The sequence below is a fragment of the Conger conger genome, chromosome 11 (assembly GCF_963514075.1).
Source record: "Conger conger chromosome 11, fConCon1.1, whole genome shotgun sequence".
In the NCBI taxonomy this organism is placed as follows: Eukaryota; Metazoa; Chordata; class Actinopteri; order Anguilliformes; family Congridae; genus Conger; species Conger conger.
Window position 1 is genome coordinate 22,560,395 of NC_083770.1, and position 19,079 is coordinate 22,579,473.

General features: G+C 45.0%; 1 protein-coding gene across 1 annotated transcript in view; it reads right to left on the bottom strand.

The window, feature by feature from the left end:
* The window catches only part of pdzd2 (PDZ domain containing 2), an 81,998-nt gene that overhangs the window by 17,149 nt on the left and 45,770 nt on the right, over positions 1–19,079 (bottom strand). The window contains exons 6-16 of the mRNA XM_061260664.1: positions 15,796–15,895; positions 14,780–14,928; positions 11,035–11,154; positions 10,595–10,709; positions 9,915–9,988; positions 8,656–8,881; positions 6,911–7,028; positions 5,115–5,247; positions 1,904–1,985; positions 1,304–1,404; positions 75–240 (exon numbers count right to left, since the gene is read on the bottom strand). Of these exons, the coding sequence (XP_061116648.1) occupies positions 75–240; positions 1,304–1,404; positions 1,904–1,985; positions 5,115–5,247; positions 6,911–7,028; positions 8,656–8,881; positions 9,915–9,988; positions 10,595–10,709; positions 11,035–11,154; positions 14,780–14,928; positions 15,796–15,895 (1,384 nt within the window). The remainder of the gene's footprint in view (positions 1–74; positions 241–1,303; positions 1,405–1,903; positions 1,986–5,114; positions 5,248–6,910; positions 7,029–8,655; positions 8,882–9,914; positions 9,989–10,594; positions 10,710–11,034; positions 11,155–14,779; positions 14,929–15,795; positions 15,896–19,079) is intronic.

A 19,079-nucleotide genomic window follows, 5' to 3' on the forward strand; every position in this document is an offset into this window, starting at 1 on the left:
ACACTGACTATGAAAGCAGTAAACTGCAGACTCCTGAGCCATGGCGGGTCATGGCAGAAAGAGCGGCTCATCACCGTGAGGTTGAGCTCCGGACTGGTCCAGGGAGGCGCTGCAGCTCCTGAGATGGAGGAGATCGTCGTTGGTGGAGACCATCGCCATGGTTTCAGAGAAGGAGGAAGGACTGGGGCCGTCGGGCAGGAAGTACTGGGATAGCTCCGCCTCCGAGCTCAAGGAGCCCTGCTGCAGAGGTAATCAGGCCAGGAGGTTAACGTCAGGACCAGATCCGCTCTGCTAAACTGATCATCAAAAAGGCCCCCCTCTCCCAGCAGACAGGGGTGGGGAGGGGAGTTTAATGATAGGCCCAGATCTGAAGTACAGGCAGGATAACTTTTATTTAACTCTGCACAGGAGCAAGAGACACAATCTTCAAATTTAAACACAAATGACACCGTTTCCATGTCTGCCATTTTTAATTATATTTGCCTTAGGACAGGGCTGTTCAACCTTGTGGTGTGGGGCTGGTGTGGGTGCAGGACTACAACACCTGATTCTACTTATCAAGAACTGAAGTCCATTATTCATTAATTAGGTTTTGGGGTACCCTGCTTTCTGTACTGATAATGTAAAGGTTTTGGGGTACCCTGTTGGCTGTACTGATAATGTAAAGGTTTTGGTGTACCCTGCTGGTTGTAGTGATCATGTAAACATTTTGGTGTACCCTGCTGGTTGTAGTGATCATGTAAACATTTTGGTGTACCCTGCTGGTTGTAGTGATCATGTAAAGGTTTTGGGGTACCCTGCTGGTTGTAGTGATCATGTAAAGGTTTTGGGGTACTCTGCTGGCTGTAGTAATAATGTAACGGTTTTGGGGTACCCTGTTGGCTGTACTGATCCTGTAAAGGTTTTGGTTTACCCTGCTGGTTGTAGTGATCATGTAAAGGTTTTGGGGTACCCTGTTGGCTGTACTGATAATGTAAAGGTTTTGGGGTACCCTGCTGGTTGTAGTGATCATGTAAACATTTTGGTGTACCCTGCTGGCTGTAGTGATAATGTAAAGGTTTTGGGGTACTCTGCTGGCTGTAGTGATAATGTAAAGGTTTTGGGGGACTTTGCTGGCTGTAGTGATAATGTAAAGGTTTTGGGGGACTTTGCTGGCTGTAGTGATAATGTAAAGGTTTTGGGGGACTTTGCTGGCTGTAGTGATAATGTAAAGGTTTTGGGGTACCCTGCTGGCTATAGTGATAATGTAAAGGTTTTGGGGTACCCTGCTGGCTGTAGTGATAATGTAAAGGTTTTGGGGTACCCTGCTGGCTGGCTCCAGGAACCTCTTCATGGTCCAGCTGAGAGAGGCTCCCTCCCCCTGCCTGGACTTCACAGAGGGGGAGGGGCTCTTGGAAGGCAGTCCTGGGGAGGGGCAACAGACAGCCAATTAGAAGGATTTCTACATATTCTTCAATAACTTATGCCCAATCATAGACTGTGTTTGTTACAGAAATGCAACATAACATAACTGTATGGTGGAGCTGAAAATACACAAATCAACACATTTCAAAACACACTCAACAGCCAACCAGACACGACTCAACCAGAGTGCTTGTTCCCTTCATCATCAAGAAAGTATGATTGAATTAAATTAATTAAAAGAAGAGTGACTTAATTTACCAATGAATCTCAGACAATTATATCCGATGAGATGAGTCTCAACATGTGTTATTGTCTTGCAATGAGACTTAAAATCATATTTTAAGTTGAAAATGTAAGCTTGTATTAACTTTCTTGACAAGTGAAAATGTCTTACCCAATTGAGGAGTCAAACTGTCTCAGTATATGTGTCTTACTTGGCAGAAAGCTTATAGATTTTAAGTGGAAATATAAGACTAAAATACTAAGATACTTGACGTACCCAGCACGTGAGATGTCTGTCCCTCCCTGCCCTCTCGGTGTGTGGTGCGAGAGATCACTTCATCCATCTCCTGCTCCGAAACCTGAACACCAGCCAGAGAAACGAGAGGGGAAAACGGTGAGAAAACCACACTGCTTCCCACCAAACCCCCTGTTTTTCATTATGCAGAACCAACACGTCCAGTCTTTTTAAAAGATAAACGTCTAAGCCAAGACCGTGTGTGGTATTCACTGGAAAAAATCAGCAACATGTGTTCTAGGCCAAACGTTTAAGGGAGGTGAACTGAAAACAAACATGCGAGTTAAAATGTCTGATAACCATCGACGTGTATGTTTGGCTGGCAGAAATGAAAATAATCTATCACAAGGCAATTTCATCAATTTCTCTAAATGCGCAACATCATTGGCTTTATTGAATGGCACTAGAAACAAGTTTGTAATATTCATATTTGATGCGATCTATTACAATAAACATTTATAAAAAGTGTAACTTTTAGAACTACTATTAAATGTTTAGAAATAATTTCAGGATGTCATTGCAAACACTGAGAAACTTATGTGCAACTATGGCTATGCTGGATTCTCAATGCTTGAAGCAGTAGGCAGTGCACCCTGGGTATCCGATAAGCAAATAATGCACCAGAAATACCAGTTATATCAAAGCATTTAGAATAAGTGCGACCAACAGATGGCACCAGATCACAGAATTCAACATAAAAGGGACAATGAACACATAAATTACAGTTTAAAGTAAAGCCTCCAAATCACGATAACGTTTCTGTCTTGGGAGGTTTGCATGGAAATTGGTAGAATGCCACACAAAGGAAGAACTTTTCAAGTTTGAATATGACATATAAAACGTTATTAGACCGCAATTAGACCGAGGCCATCAATCATGGACAGGATTGTAATCCACCTGTGGGTTATAACTTCCTGACCTCTTCACTGGAAGGCAACAGCTGATGTTTGACAGCCAATTTATTTTGAAAGTCTTTCTCCACATATTATTGCCAAAATAATAAAAGAAAATTCCCAGCACAAAGTCAGAAATGTGTGCTACGACAGAAAAACAAAAGTATTACCATAAATTCCAGCCGGGATCACAAAGGCTGAACTAATGTACAGTACAGCTTTTCTTTGGCTCATTCTCACGTGAAACTGTTCTGGCCACACATATTGAACGATTTATCCAGAATCTACCCAAACATTGTCGCTTTTGCGTGTAATGGTACCTACCCTATGGCAACACATTAAAGTCGCTAAGTGACACAGCCACGGTCTGTGGTTTAATTATGGCTACAATCTCAGCATCTTATCGTCAACTCCACTTATTGAACACGCTTATTTGCCAGTGTAATTGCTGAGCGATGACATGGAGGTTAATGCGATCGTGTTGCTGATTGTTTGCATATTTTTCAAAGCATCAGATTTTCGTTTCCAGCTTTGGATGAATTGTTGGCTTGCTTTCAGCGAAATGCTTGCTTGCCTTGATGTTGCTCTGAATCACTTTCAAGATACGACACACAGCAAAGCAGCTAAAAGTCTAAATACTTTACTTTAAGAATACAAATAAGTATTTCACACAACAAAAAGATGGCGTTGTGAATGCATACTTGATTCAGGTTTTGACTCCTGAGGACTACCCTAGTGTAAAATCCAGCTATGACCAGCTTCAAATGACCAGCTCCCAATGGTTTCAAAACATAGATTGAGCTGGTCAAACCGGTCTGAACTGGTCATCCAGCTACCAGCCATTTCAAAACCTAGCTTGAGCAGTTTTGTTCAGCAGGGAAATTGGTTAAGCATGTTAGTGGAATGTGGCGGTGATATTCAATTGAGCACTATGAGAAAGGCCTCTTTGTGTCTAGCTGCAAATACATCACTTCCTGTCTATGGAACGAAGACGTCTGAAATTTGAAAAGTGAAATATGAAACTACACGAGAGCGGATAGGAGGTGGGGGCCGGACTGGTGCGGGTAAAGCAAACAAAATGTAGCATCTGGAAATGCAGAGGTCACTGAATGCAGATTCCTGTAATATGAATTATAATCTTATATGTGTTACTAAACATGCAGCTCTGTAAAGGTAGTCTAGTCAGCCTGACTGACAGCCATTTTGTTTTTTCCAAGAGAGATTAGCAGCCCCCCAGGGTCACGTTCTTAACCCCCGCTCCCCCTGTCAGGGGCAAAGCTGTGTTTGGTAGAAGCCGCAGCTTCATTAACGAGGATCGTTTACCAAAAAGACACAGAGTCAGCGCATTCCCCAATCCGACCGCCACGGCCCGATTCCGAAACCTAGCTTCGAATCCCGGATCTGCTAAGCTTACACTGCAATATGTTTGTGTTATATTTATACATAAAATATTATTTTGATTATTATTTTGCTACATGAGACAAAAGATTTGCCAGTGTACACTTGTCAAGCAAAAAGTAATGTAAATCAATATAATATATTCTACTTGAGAGAGAGAGAAAAAAAAAGATTTCTGTCTCATTATAAGACACTTGATAAAATGTTTTTTGCAGTGTACCCAAGAAAATCATGTTTGCCTTTTAGTGAAAGGATAAAACCATGGATGAACTCTGAAAGACTACAACACATGTTAAGTCAGCCTTTTTTTCTGCAGTAAAGAAGGAACAGCGCTGGCTAACCTGCCGGTTAGCAGAGGAGCGATTAGCGCACTGGCAGGTGGGAATCTGGGAATCTGACCTACGTCTCGGCCGGTATGTCGGAATGCAGACGGAATTTAGCCTGAAGCCGTGTGTTTGCAGAGTGGGTTGGGGGGGGGGTCTTGTGATCAGGCTTGTGGAGATTATGACTGTGTCTTTCTACATGGAGGGGTGCAGGGGGTGGGGGGTATTGTGCAAAGGTGCGGACATGTTTTAAGGGGGTTGGGCTGGGCTAGGTTAATGAGTTGATAAAAGGCTGGGGTTAGGTCGAAGTAGAGGATGAAGGTGTTTGTTTTAGAGCAAGATTAAAAAGATGGTTTAGGCTTAAACGGAGGACGAAAGGGGCGTCTAAGAGCTAAATTAGGCATTTTGGTACGACTGGGTCTGGTGGGTTAGATGCAATGATGAAGGGAGCTGGTTGGGGTTAAGTGTGGATTGAAGAGGTCTGGATAAACTAAAATGAGGGGTTGGCGAAAGGTCACGTTGGGGATTAGGAGGTCTGGCCAGGGTTAGGGGTGGTTTTGGGGGTATGGCAGTCCGTACCTTAGCATTGGGGTGCCTGCTGATGATGAGGCTGACTGGGCCGGGGCCACACTCGCTCAGGATGGCGTAGGCCTCACTCAGCGCCACGTGGCGAAGGCTCACGGACTCCACCTCCAAAACCTGGTCACCACGGCTACAGGGCCACAGGCAGATGGAGAGAGAGACAGTTACACAGACATACAGACAGACAGAAAGACAGAGAGAGAGACAGTCAGAGAAACAGAGAGTGAGAGACAGAAAGAGAGACAGAGACAGAGAACACCAGAGAGGTCCAGTCAGTCAGTGTAACACTGTGAGAATCCAGTAATGCACCAGCTCAGAGGTCTTCATTCCTGGTGCTGGAGAGCCGTAGGGTGCACTGGCTTTCATTGTTACTCCACACTTAATTGATCAGTGGAAGCAGTTAATTACAGGTAACTCACTTCAACTGGATTCTTGCATCTGAATTGGTTGCTGATAATAAGGCGAAAACTAAAACCAGCAGACCTTGCGGCCCACCAGGACCAGGAATGAAGATCGCTGCACTAGTACTTAAGGGAGATTAATAAATCCCCTCAGTGTTCAAAAATGCTAGACAAGGGAGCAGTGAAAACTGCATACTTAAAATAATCACATCATTCCAATCAAAACATTAAAAAATGCTAGACAAGTGAAACCCCTTAGGAGCAGTTTATAAAAAATTGTAATTAAGTACTTACAATAATCCGATCTTTCCATGACTAATTCAATACGTGTACTAACTTTTATTGATCCAAAATATCTCTGTCACTATGATGAACATGGGCTGACAGCCAGATTCCTCATAAATTGTCAGGTTCAAATTTGAGTATTTATGGCTGTAGAGGATAGCATTGCTATTCTGAACTCTGAACAGACACAATGCATTGTAGGTAAGCAAGGATGCAAAGACGCGCATGTGCAGAAGCGCACACGCACAGACACACAGACACACACACACACACACACATACACACAGACACGCACACACACACACACACACACATTGAAGCACAATCCTCAGAGACAGAGTTCACAGAGCTGTCCCCTGTGGTCTCTGAATGCTGCTCCACCCTTCCTCAGATGAGAGAAGTGTGAACAGAAGCAGAGACTGAAATAGCTCCTTATATAGAGACTACCCAGGAGAGTCTGCACAGCTCACACACACATCTGTCTAAAGGGGTCAAAACTGTTCAATTCACTCAAACTCTTTTTTATTTATTTTTTATGTGAGCATCACTGAATGTATGTTATACAAATGTACAGAAATGATTGTTTGGCATTGAGTTGCTCTTCTGCATACCACTGTTGTAATGAGTCTTTATTTGTGTTACTGTCACCTTCCTGTCAGCTTTGACCAGTCTGGCCCTTCTCCTCTGGCCTCTAATAAGGCATTTCTGCCCACAGAACCGCTGCTCACAGGATATTTTCTGTTTTTCGCACCATTCTGAGTAAACTGTTGAGTTTCTGAGGTCTGCCACCAACAATCATTCCATGGTCAAAGTCACTTAGATCACATTTCTTCCCCATTGTGATGGTTGATTATGGTGAACATTAACTGAAGCTCCTGACCCGTATCTGCATGACTGTATGCATTGTACTTCTGCCACACAATTGGCTGATTAGATAATTGCATGAATAAGAAAGTGCCCAATGAGTGTATAACCAAGAACTCTATGGGCACACAGCCTATTTTTATCATCTCAGGGACTGCAGGTGAGAAGACTGGAGTGAAAAGAATGTGAAAAATAAGGGTGTCACTCGAGGGTTTCAGTCCTGGGGTGTGGAATACCGCCTACCTCAGTCTGCCATCCATCTTAGCCACAGAGCCCGGGGCGAGACTGTGGATGTAGATCCCAGGAGCGCTGTTCTCCAACGCGAGGCAACACGCCCCGATTCCCAACCCTACCCCCGGCTCTGAAACACACAGGACACACCCGGTTACACCCACAGTCACACTCCTCACCCCCTGGTCAGCCAGTCTAGTGGGTAATGAACCTGACTGTGACCCGGAAGGTTGATGGTTCAAGCCCCAGAGTAGCCAGCATAAGATCCACACAGCTGTTCGGCCCTTGAGCAAGGCCCCTAACCCCACATTGCCCTGTCCACCCTGCTTAGTCTAATCAATTTTTTATCACTTTGGATAAAAAGTACATAACTAACTAATGTAATGTAGGGTCACATTACACACGCCTGTATGGGACACTCAGAACAGTATGAGCCACAACAAATCCTCTGTATCGCAGAGCACTCAACACATCCTTTTTCTTTCAACACACAAGCTCAAGAGAGAGACGCACATGAAATGCAAATCAAAAGGGAGGAATAGTTCCTGGAGATATTTCCATATTTCTCCCATTTTTCATCTGCTGACAGTCATTTACTCAGAAATGCTTTTCCTGTTCCAAGATAAACATCAGCGTTTCGGCAGAACCCTCAGCCCCACACTCAATAGCATTTCTGTGGCAACAGGTCACACAGAGCACAGGTGCCAACTGCCCAATCACGGCTCCTCTGAAGCCCAGTTCAGACCAAAGATTCTCGACACGACAAGCTGCAACTCATTCGTGCTGGCGACTTGTTGCAACATTCTCAACCTGACCCATTCACATGAGAGAAACGGGATGAGAGGTTGTTTACGGTTATCTCAGCAAAGGTTCTCTTCACTTCCATGTTAACTGTTACTTCCTTGTGCGCTGTTTGGCTAGAAAAATGTAACAATTGTCCTGACATATGACATACTTAAAACTTGCCAACTGTGATTAAACAAGATTCATCGCCTGCAACAGCAAGTGATAACATCAGGCATTATGAGATGGGTAGTTCATACAGTTGCAAGATTCCTCACTGCAGAATTTCGTCATGACTTGAATATTTGGTCTGAGACGGCCTTAAAGAATAAACTTACGGCCCCTGGCCTGTGGTATGGTATACACAGGCTGGGTTCAATAAGCAAAATATCTTGGATTCCAGCCTCAACAGCGTTACTAGCCAACTGCAACCATAAGTTATCAGCAGCTGGGAGGAATTGAGCCCAGCCAGCCTGGGGTAGGATGCGTACAGGTCATCCAAGGTTCTGGGTAACGGTGCGTTAGTTCTACATGAAAACATGGCAGGTACCCACAAGCTATCAGTGGATTCAGAGGAAGATACTTCTGGAGGTCTACAGCCTGGAAGGTTTTAACTCCAACAAAGCACAGCTCATTCACCAGCTAGAAATCTCATCAAGCTGCTAATTAGTAGAGGCCCATGAGCAGGTCCAGACTTGCATTCTGGATGGCTTTGGACAGTTTTGGGTGGGATTTGACGATTTTGCACAGTTTTTTAAACGATTTTAGGATGGGTTTGGACAGTTTTAGGATGGTTTTTGAAGACGGCAGTTTAGGACAGTAGTTTCACACAGCACTTTTGGACAGTTTTGGACCATTTAGGAGTGTTTCGGACAGTAGTTTCAAATGGTTTTGGACAGTTTTGGACCGTTTAGGACTGTTTCAGACAGTAGTTTCAGACAGTTTCGGGCCGTTTAGGACTTGCGCGAGCACACCTTTGTTGAGCGTGACCTCCATGATGATGCGGTCCTTGGGTCCCGGGCCACGGCGGTTGGCTGCGTCGCCCTCGTCGAGGGGCGAGGGCGGGAGGAGCGTGCCCCCGCTGGTGTTGGAGTTGGGCGAGCTGGAGCGGCTCAGGAGGGTGGGGGTGGGGCAGGGCGTCAGGCTCGGGCTACGGAGCCGCGTCCGCACCGTCAGGGTCACCACGCCCTTCTTCAGTTGCTACGGAAGACAGGGGATAATGATAATGAATCTTTTATTAAAGTTTCGAACACACACCCTTAAGTGCAGAAAAACCGACAGAAGCAAAACAGAAGAAAAATAGAAAATAGCTGAAAAATACAGAGAACAATAAAAAGCCAAGAAAATGTAATAAAGAAAATGTAGAATGGAGGCTCGTTCCACAGTCTGGGGGCATGTGAACTGAACACAGCCTCTCTGTACATTTTAGTCCTGATCGTAGGATGAGCAGGAGGGAGAAATTAGTTGGCATGCCCCCCTGGCCTCAGAATGATAAAAGAAAGCCCGCTGCTCACAGCTGATCAAAGACCGTACAATGCTGGGCCAAGAGGCCAGGCTGCCAACAGTATCACCATGACGTTCTCAGAGATTTATCTGACTGGCTACAGGGCTGCAGACAGACCCACGCTGCTCTAATTTTCAACATCAGAGTTTTTCTCTGCACCGCTGTCAGTAAAATCACAGAGCAGCATTTGATCCTCGTCCCAGATGGGCTGCCTGGAAGCCTTACAGGCCAAGGCTGAAGCAGACTATGTGTTTATATCAGGGCATTAACAGCTATATTAACACCACCAGCCACAGTCCAGCACAGTGTGCAAAACCCAACGTATCAGCTGTACTAACCTGAAAGTAGCGCCTAATCTGTAACTGCTATATAGCATAGCTACTGTACTCTCTCGGAAAAAAAGGGTTCTTTGGCTTGTCTCCATAGAGGAAACCTTTTTATTTATGGAACCCTCTACAATAGGTGTGAAGTGTGAAAGCTCCCAAAGAACTATTTTGCCTGACAAACAACTCTGGAGTAAGATAGGGTTCACCTGTGGAATCACACGGTTCATTATGGAATGAGTGTAGATCTGTTTATTCCTGTAATGTTAGCCAAGTATGAGCATATGAACAGAACCACAGTCTGATTTTCCAGGCTGGAGGTAGTGCCCATTTCACACACACACACACACACACTGATCTCAGATCAGCAGTTTCACACACAGACTGATCTCAGATCAGCTGTTACCTTGAAGGTCTGGATGGCCTGCTGGTGAGTGAGGCCCTGAAGTGACTCTCCGTTCACCTCCAGGATCTCATCCCCTGGAGAGAAAGAGAAAGAGACAGAGAGAAAGAGAGGGAGAGAGGGAGAGAGAGAAAGAGAGGGAGGGAGGGGAGAGAGAGGGAGAGCAAAGGAGGAGGAGAAGGAAAGAGAGGGAGGGGAGAGAGAGAGAGGGAGAGGGGGGAAGAGAGAGAGAACAAAAGAGAGGGAGGGAGAGGGGGGAAGAGAGAGAGAACAAAAGAGAGGGAGAGAGACAGAAGGACAGAGGTAGAAGGGACAGAAGGAGGGAGAGAGAACTGATTAACTATGCTGCACCACTTCATGCTCAGGACTTCAATTCCCATCATCCCCTTCATCACTGGCTATTCAATATTCAGAATTTGGCCCATGTTAGAATACTTGAGCTGCACTAATGCATTAAACTGTCATTCTGATTCTTCTATCCAAAGACACAGCCTTAGGAATCGTGCTTTGGCTTCTGAAATTTCCCCTAAAAGCCACATATCAGCTGACAGCAGTTTTATATCCAGTGCTGTGTGACAGACAGACATTCCTTTATTAAAATGTGGCATCAGCTTCCTCTGCAAGACGTCTCTTTCAGAACCTCCTGGGCGTAGTGATCGGGCTAAAGACACAATGAAACGCACCCTCTTTCAAGCGCCCGTCGGCTGCAGCTGCTCCGGTGGGGAAAATAGTCTTGACGAAAATTCCCATTCTTCCACGGGCCGAGTCCTGGCCGCCAACAATACTAAACCCCAGGCCCTGCACAGAAAAAGGAAAGGCAGTCTATTACCACAGCCATGTTGATTTTACAGTATAAAAATCTCACTCCTGAAGTATCAAAAGCTACCATAAAAATGTATACATGCAATTCAAATCAACAGGTCTTTTTTCTGTGTAATTATCAGACCTGGGTGAAATGAGTAATTGTTTTGGATTCAAATACTTTGCTCGACTGATCTAGCCTGGTGCAAATGAAGAAGACCAGAAGGTGGGTTGGCACATTTTGAGCTCTCTTTCTGAGCTGTAGTGTTTTGATGCAGAGCTCTTTCAGGTGATTGCAGTAGTGTTGCTTGCACACACTCGCCTTGCCCTGTCCTTTCATTAACACGATGTTGGAGATAATGGACGGTTGGGCCAGTCGCCATGGAGACTCCACTTGAACCGTGCTGAGGGATCGAGCCGATTTCTTAACGATCTGGTATTCCTGAGAGGGGTAAACAGGCATGTCAAACATCGGCCGATGTCTGTAAACAATCTCAGTGGTGGTTAAAGACCGGGGGGTGTTTCACAAAGCAGGATTATGGAGTTAGCTGGATAACTGGGCTGGCTAAAACCCGGAACAGATCTTTTTACTTCAGTCCATGTTCCAGATTAGGGAGGGTTCTGGGTTATACTCACAGAAGTTATCCAAGTCAGTAATCCTGCTTGGTGATACAGGCCCCTGATCTGGGATCAGTTTCCTTTTGGTCATGTCCTAACTAGGAGTGTAACTTTAGACATTTTGATACTAGCCAACTGCGCTTGTTCAGTAAAAAAGTTACTAGCCCAGATAAATTTTCACGAGGCAAAACTTTTAAAGTATACAGTGCAAGCATTAGACATCTAATTAATCTAAATATAAATGACCATACAAACATCACAAAATAGTTATTTTTAGTATATTTTCAATAACGATAACTGCATATAGGAATAACCTTTTCATTCATGTGATGTTGGCTACAAGTCCAGCCCCCACTCAGCCACCCATCAACCCGTGGTTTGCTCATTACACATCAAGTAAATCTCCATGAATATGCAATTTAGCATGATTTTCTGTTTCTAGTCCGTAACAACCTTTTTAAATTGCGACTCGCCCAACGGGCTAGTGACAGTTTTTTTTTACTCGCCATTTGTCAAAACCCCTCACCTCTGGCGATCAGACAAGCTTCATTTCCAGCCCTGGTCCTAACCTAATACACTATGAGATAAAACGTAAAACAGACTCCAGATTAGCACTCCAAAATATCTTATCTCACCAACCTGAGTACCTGCCGCTCCCCATTCACCTGAACCAGGTTCTCCACGATCTCAGAACTAAACCGTTTAACGTGCTCGACCGCACATTTACACGTGCTCTGCATTACAGACCTTTTCACACAAAGGGAGGCAGGTTGATAAAAGCCTGTTGCAGATCTTAAGTTAGTGCAAACACGTGTAGGAGAAAATGATGTCATGGTGACACAAATTTATTTAGCAGCACAGCCTGTTTGCACATCTTGCTTGCACATTTTTGGGAGTCTGTCATTCATTCAAACATAAATGTTATTTCTTGCTGACTATGCATCAGAATTTTTGGGAGTAATAATAAAGACAAAAAGACAGAGGTCATAGAAGAAGTAACTGTTCACACACAAAACTAATGTTTAGCCGCAATAAAATATATATTATCCTAAATATATTCAGTAAGAACATGGTTCCTTTATGAACTGAATAAGAATCAAAAAACAGATTTTTTCTATGTTGAGTTTTTCTGTGTCTTCAATTTTCCACATAATTATAATTATTTTCCTGTTGTGTGACTAACATTTCCAAAGCTGTCGTTGTGGACGTCAGATCATTTTCTTGGTGTACAGAGGCCACCTGAATAGCTTCAAAGCTCCATTTTTAGAACAGAGAACGTAATTAGACTAAACTAACGAGACCGGAGCAAGGAGCTGGATGGTCAAACCCAAACCCCCGCCTTTTAGGTATCTCCATCTCACTGAGACCCCTAATTAGCACAACAATTAGGGCAGGCGACTGCATCACAGTGCCAGGAGGCAGGGGTGGGGGGTCTGAATGGGAGAGCGGGGCCTTTGATGTGCCCTCCTCCTGGTTATTATCACACAAATCAGTCTGGACTTCACCGCCTGCCTCTTTTCAACCGGGCCTAAAGAGCGGCACCACCCCTTCACAACGGCCGCTGTCCTTTACAATTCAGCTCCGAAAACACCAGGAGGAAAACATAAACAAGCACAGTGTAGTACACACTCACACACACACACACACACACACACACACACACTCACGCACACACACTCACACACACTCACACTCACGCACACACACTCACACACACACACACACACACACACACACACACTCACGCACTCACGCACACACACACACACACTCACACACGCACACACTCACACACACACTCACACTCACACTCACGCTCACGCTCACGCTCACGCACACGCACACGCACACGCACACGCACACGCTCACGCTCACGCACACACACTCACACTCTCACGCACACACACACACTCACACACTCACACTCACACACACACTCACACACACACACACACACGCTCACGCACACACACACTCACTCACACAAACTCACGCACACACACACACACTCACACTCACACACTCACACTCACACTCACACGCTCACGCACACACACACTCACTCACACTCACACACACACTCACACGCTCACGCACACTCACTCACACTCACACACCCACGCACACACACACACACACTCACGCACACACACTCACGCACACACACACACTCACGCACACACACTCACACTCACGCACACACACACACACGCACACTCACGCACACACACACACACACACTCACGCACACACACACACACACACACACACACTCACGCACACACACACACACACACACACTCACGCACACACTCACACACACACACACACACTCATACACACAGATACACACACACACTCATGCACACACACACACTCACGCACACACACATACACTCACACTAACACACTCACCCACACTCACAGATACACACTCTCTCTCTCTCACACACACACACACACAGATACACACTCACACACACTCATGCATACACACACTCGCGCACGCACACACACTCACATATTCACCCACACTCACACACACAGATACACACTCACACACACACACACACACACACACACACACTCATGCACACTCATGCACACACACACACACACTTACCCACACTCACACACAGATACACGCTTACACACACACACACATACACTCACCAACACTCACACACACAGATACACTCACACACTCATGCACACTCACACACACACTCACACACACAGATACACACTCACACACACACACAGACACAGATACACTCACACACTCATGCACACTCACACACACACGCACACAGATACACACTTACACACACTCACACACACACGCACACACATGCACACACATGCACACAAACACAGATACACACTCACTCACTCACATACGTGCACACACATGCACACACACACGCACACACACACGCACTCACATGCCTACAAATGGAGCAAGAGATTAAGTTGTTGGTTTTCTGCAGAATGTGCATTATTAATCACAACTGCTCCTTTAAAAGGAAGTAACAGTACAGTAGGTCTGCAGCAGTATCAATGCTGTCAGTGAGACTATCCTGGCCTTATAGGAGGTAGCAAGCAGGGAAGAGTATTTGGGTAGTATAATGTTTTTGTGGAGCTTACCAATGGGTTTTCACACATCCGTTGCATCTTTCACAGGTCTGATACACACTGACCTGTCACCTGTCTGAGACACACTCACCTGTCTGATACAAATTCACCTGTCTGATACACACTGACCTGTCACCTGTCTGATACAAATTCACCTGTCTGATACACACTGACCTGTCACGTGTCTGATACACACTCGCCTGTCTGAGACACACTCACCTGTCTGATACACACTCACCTGTCTGAGACACACTCACCTGTCAGATACACACTCACCTGTGTGATGTACACTGACCTGTCAGATACACACTCACCTGTCGGATGCTCGTTGTGTCGAGTTGCTGTGGCAGGGAGTGTTTGCGGCCGCCCCTCGATGGCTTCTCAGAAGTTTCACTGCCGGCGTCTCCGTTCTCCACGATCAGCTCGTCGTCCTCCCCCACTGACTCCAAGCGGCTCCCCCCACCTTACAGACCCCACAGACCTGGAGTTAACACACCTTACAGACCCCACAGACCTGGGGTTAACACACCTTACAGACCCCACAGACCTGGGGTTAACACACCTTACAGATATCACAGACCTGGGGTTAACACACCTTACAGACCCACAGACCTGGAGTTAACACCTTACAGACCCCACAGACCTGGGGTTAACACACCTTACAGACCCCACATACCTGGGGTTAACACACCTTACAGACCCCACAGACCTGGGGTTAACACACCTTACAGACATCACAGACCTGGGGTTAACACACCTTACAGACCCACAGACCTGGAGTTAACACCTTACAGACCCCACAGACCTGGGGTTAACACACCTTACAGACCCCACAGACCTGGAGTCAACACACCTTACAGACCCTTCCCCCCAAACAAAGCCTATCTACACCCCTGATCTCAGTCCTGTACACCAACATCAGGGCAGGAAGTCTGCAGCCACTAGGGATTCATAATCTCCCAACAGATAGCTGCAGCATAAAGGCTGTAAACTCCAACGTTAAGCAGCAGTGTCATAGGCATGGTAGCCCTGTATTTCATCACATACTGTATATACCTACAGTCTAGTCAGGCTATAATGCCAGTGAGGGATAATTTTGCCACTGTTCTCCTTAGCTACTTAGTGATCCAGCATGGTAGAATCCTTTCATGAAGATTGTTTTTATAATTAATATATTTTAAAGATTAATTAGTTCATAAATTTGAATTAAATAGTTGAAATGAACAATTCTATGCCTTGCAGTGATGCTTTTTATCCATAAAACAAAAAAAGAGAAAGGCCATAGAAGCAGGGCTGTATTATTGTGGCAGACCGGGATAGTATTCCTGACCTTGGGAACGACTTCGGAATTTCATGGGCGTCGGGCTGCGACAGCATCCTTTCGATCCCTCCATCCGCCCTCGATCTTCCAGTTTATCCAGCTCCGTGAACTGCAGGAACAAACACGGAGCAGAGAAGACCAACCATCGTTATTATCCCATGTGAGATGGGAATTCAAATTTCAAAACAGGAAAACTAGTATATCTTGTTGCAGCTGATGAGAACCTTTGCCATTATTAAATGGCAGCTGCCAGAACAGCAGAGCTTGCGAAAGCTTAAAGATTCAAACCAGACGTGCTAGTGGGAGGGGGAGAACCGGAGGCAAACACAGAAGACATAAATCCATAGCCACTTTCTGTGTGTACCTTTGGCCGGATGAGAGAAACGCGTGAGAGAGGTGGGGCTGGCATTAGCCTCTCCCGCACCTCACTGTGGGTCTGAAGAATGTAGCGGCTAGGCTGCCAGGGAAACTCATTTCACAACCTCACAGCGAACCCCCTCCCCACCCCCCTGTGAAACGATGACAGCACAGCAGACCGTGTGTTTTTGGACACCACAGGGGCGTTGTGGGTACGATGTGAGAAACAAAGAGTACGCCCTGCTCTCTATATGTGCACACTATAAGTCACACCAGACCACTAAAGCTACCTGTGTTTGAGATGCATGATCTGAGCCCATCATGACATGCACAATGTCCTTAAGACCAGAACACACAGCTGGCATACTTGGTGTGACTGAGACATTCTCCACTCCAAACACAGCTCTTCCACAGTTTCCCATAGCACCCTACTGGTCAATCCCTAATCTGCATACTTTCACATCATTGGCTCACTGCCCAGGAATTTTAAAGCTTTGAAATGCATGCATTCCATATGTTGCATGATAAGTTATATGTTTTTTGGCAGCTGCTGGTGCAAACCTCAAGGTCGATGGCTCTTTTTCAAAAGGTAGCCTAACTTTGATCATTGTTTCGCCAGTCCTGCCTACAGGAAAAAGCAACTGGCTGGTCGATTGAGCAGCCACTATAGTTGCCAGATACCTGGTTTTCAACCGGATTGTCTGGTTTTCTAATTATTTGGAGAGGTCCCGATTATTAGGTCCAGATTGTGGTCCAAGCCGGTCCGTGATCTGTTCCGAGAGCGATCACAAGCACAACCGTCCCCCACCATTGGTTCAGAAAGCTCTCCACCTCATTTGTGAATAAGATTCCGACAGTGCGTGTTGTCTGGTTTTGACCAATGATAAATTAGGTAAGCCTAGCAGCCATGGCCTGCTTGCACACAGTGTCCTCCTCTGACTCTTGCCTGTGTGAGCTTGGCTTGTGAGCTGCAGTGTGAAAAGAAGCAGCTGGTGACATCACATTTTGGAGAGTGTGTGGAGTGAGCACGTGTGTGTCTACACTCTACCACATCGCCAGCGGAGGCTGTATATAATTGGCCATTCCAAATTGGGGCAAAGAATGAGAAAAGTATGAAAAAGCACTTCTTAAAAATTTCCCAAGCTTAAACTTGGCAAGTTATTGATGTTTCTGGCCTCCAGGCGAGTTAAACATCTTCTTTCCAAACACCCGTCTGCTTACAGAAAGTTTTTGTGTTTCAACCTCTCGTCTGGGACCATCCAAAGACCACACTCAGCATTCTGAATGACCCCCCCCCCCCCCCCCACCGCCTGACCCTCCTCTTCAACGCCTGAATACAGAGAATACACAGACAAGAACGTCAGAATGAAGAGATGCTCCTTTCTTTGATTAACTACATTAAAGGGAAGAGACATGCAATACGATGCTACTGCAAGAAATACTGTATGCACACCAAAACTAATACTACACCGATACTAAACTAAAAGGCAAAACTAATACTACACCGATACTAAACTGAAAGGCAAAACTAATACTACACCGATACTAAACTAAAAGGCAAAACTAATACTACACCGATACTAAACTGAAAGGCAAAACTAATACTACACCGATACTAAACTAAAAGGCAAAACTAATACTACACCGATACTAAACTGAAAGGCAAAACTAATACTACACCGATACTAAACTAAAAGGCAAAACTAATACTACACCGATGCTAAATTAAAAGGCAAAACTAATACTACACCGATGCTAAACTAAAAGCAAAAACCAATACTAAACCTATACTCAGCGAAAAGCCAAAACAAATACTACACCTACTGTATACTGTATACTATAGATCAAAATGCCACATTTTGGTGACAGTTGTGGACAACATTAGGCACGTTTTCCTTGAAATGATTACACTAGGAATGGCTTTCCAACGTGAACATGTTTTTCACCCCTTTTCTTTTCTCTGGAGTTATGAATCAACAGTTTAGCTTCTCAAGCTACCACTTTGACACCAAATTACAATGAAAACAAACTGCTTTAATGCTAAATGTATGTAAAATGTGCATTAACTGCTGTTACACTGACAGACGCTTCCTTATAGCCCACCTAGCACAACTGGCTTCATTAATCACTGACCCCATGATGTCAGTTACACACTGCTCGCTTTCAATGAGCCAATCCTTAGCCAGCACACGCTTTTGTGTGCTCGGTGTATTCAAAGCTGGCTACACTCACGACTATCACAATTGTGCAGCGCTTTGAAAGACCCATACAGACTAGAGCTGGATTTCTGCTGTAGTTCTGAATGGCCAAACGCCACAACAGCCTGGATATCCAAGATATATGACCTTTTCCACACCAACCACAGCAGCAGCCACACGCCGTGTAGATTAAGAGATTCTGACACGTATCCAGTAAAATAGACACCTAAAACTGAACAGTCACTCTAATTTGGGTACTGTAAAGGGTACGATTCTAACCAAACACATATGATTACAATATATATGATTTACAAAGAAATTCTCATGGAAAAAATTAGGAATGCAAAAAATTACTAGGACAACTTTCTGCAAGTATCTGTTCGGCAGATTGGTACGCAGATGTTTTCCAGAAATATGAGCTGTATTTAATCTATCCATCTTTCAGAATACTGTATGGAATAGGCAAATATTGTTTTGCCTTCTGCAGGCTACATTTTACATAAAAACTCTCCGAAATAGTAAACCATAGTATTTAGCCATGTGAATGACATCATCTTTGGAATGGATCCCTTCAGAAAAAAGGTTAATTCAATCTGAGATCAAAGGGATAGCTACATTGAGTACACAGAGCCAAATGCTCTGGCTCTCTGCAGTAGATGAACAGTAGAAGGGATCAGAAAGGCACGCCTCAGAACGGCCTCTGTGAGATCGTCAGGAAGCCAGTCAGAATACATGCAG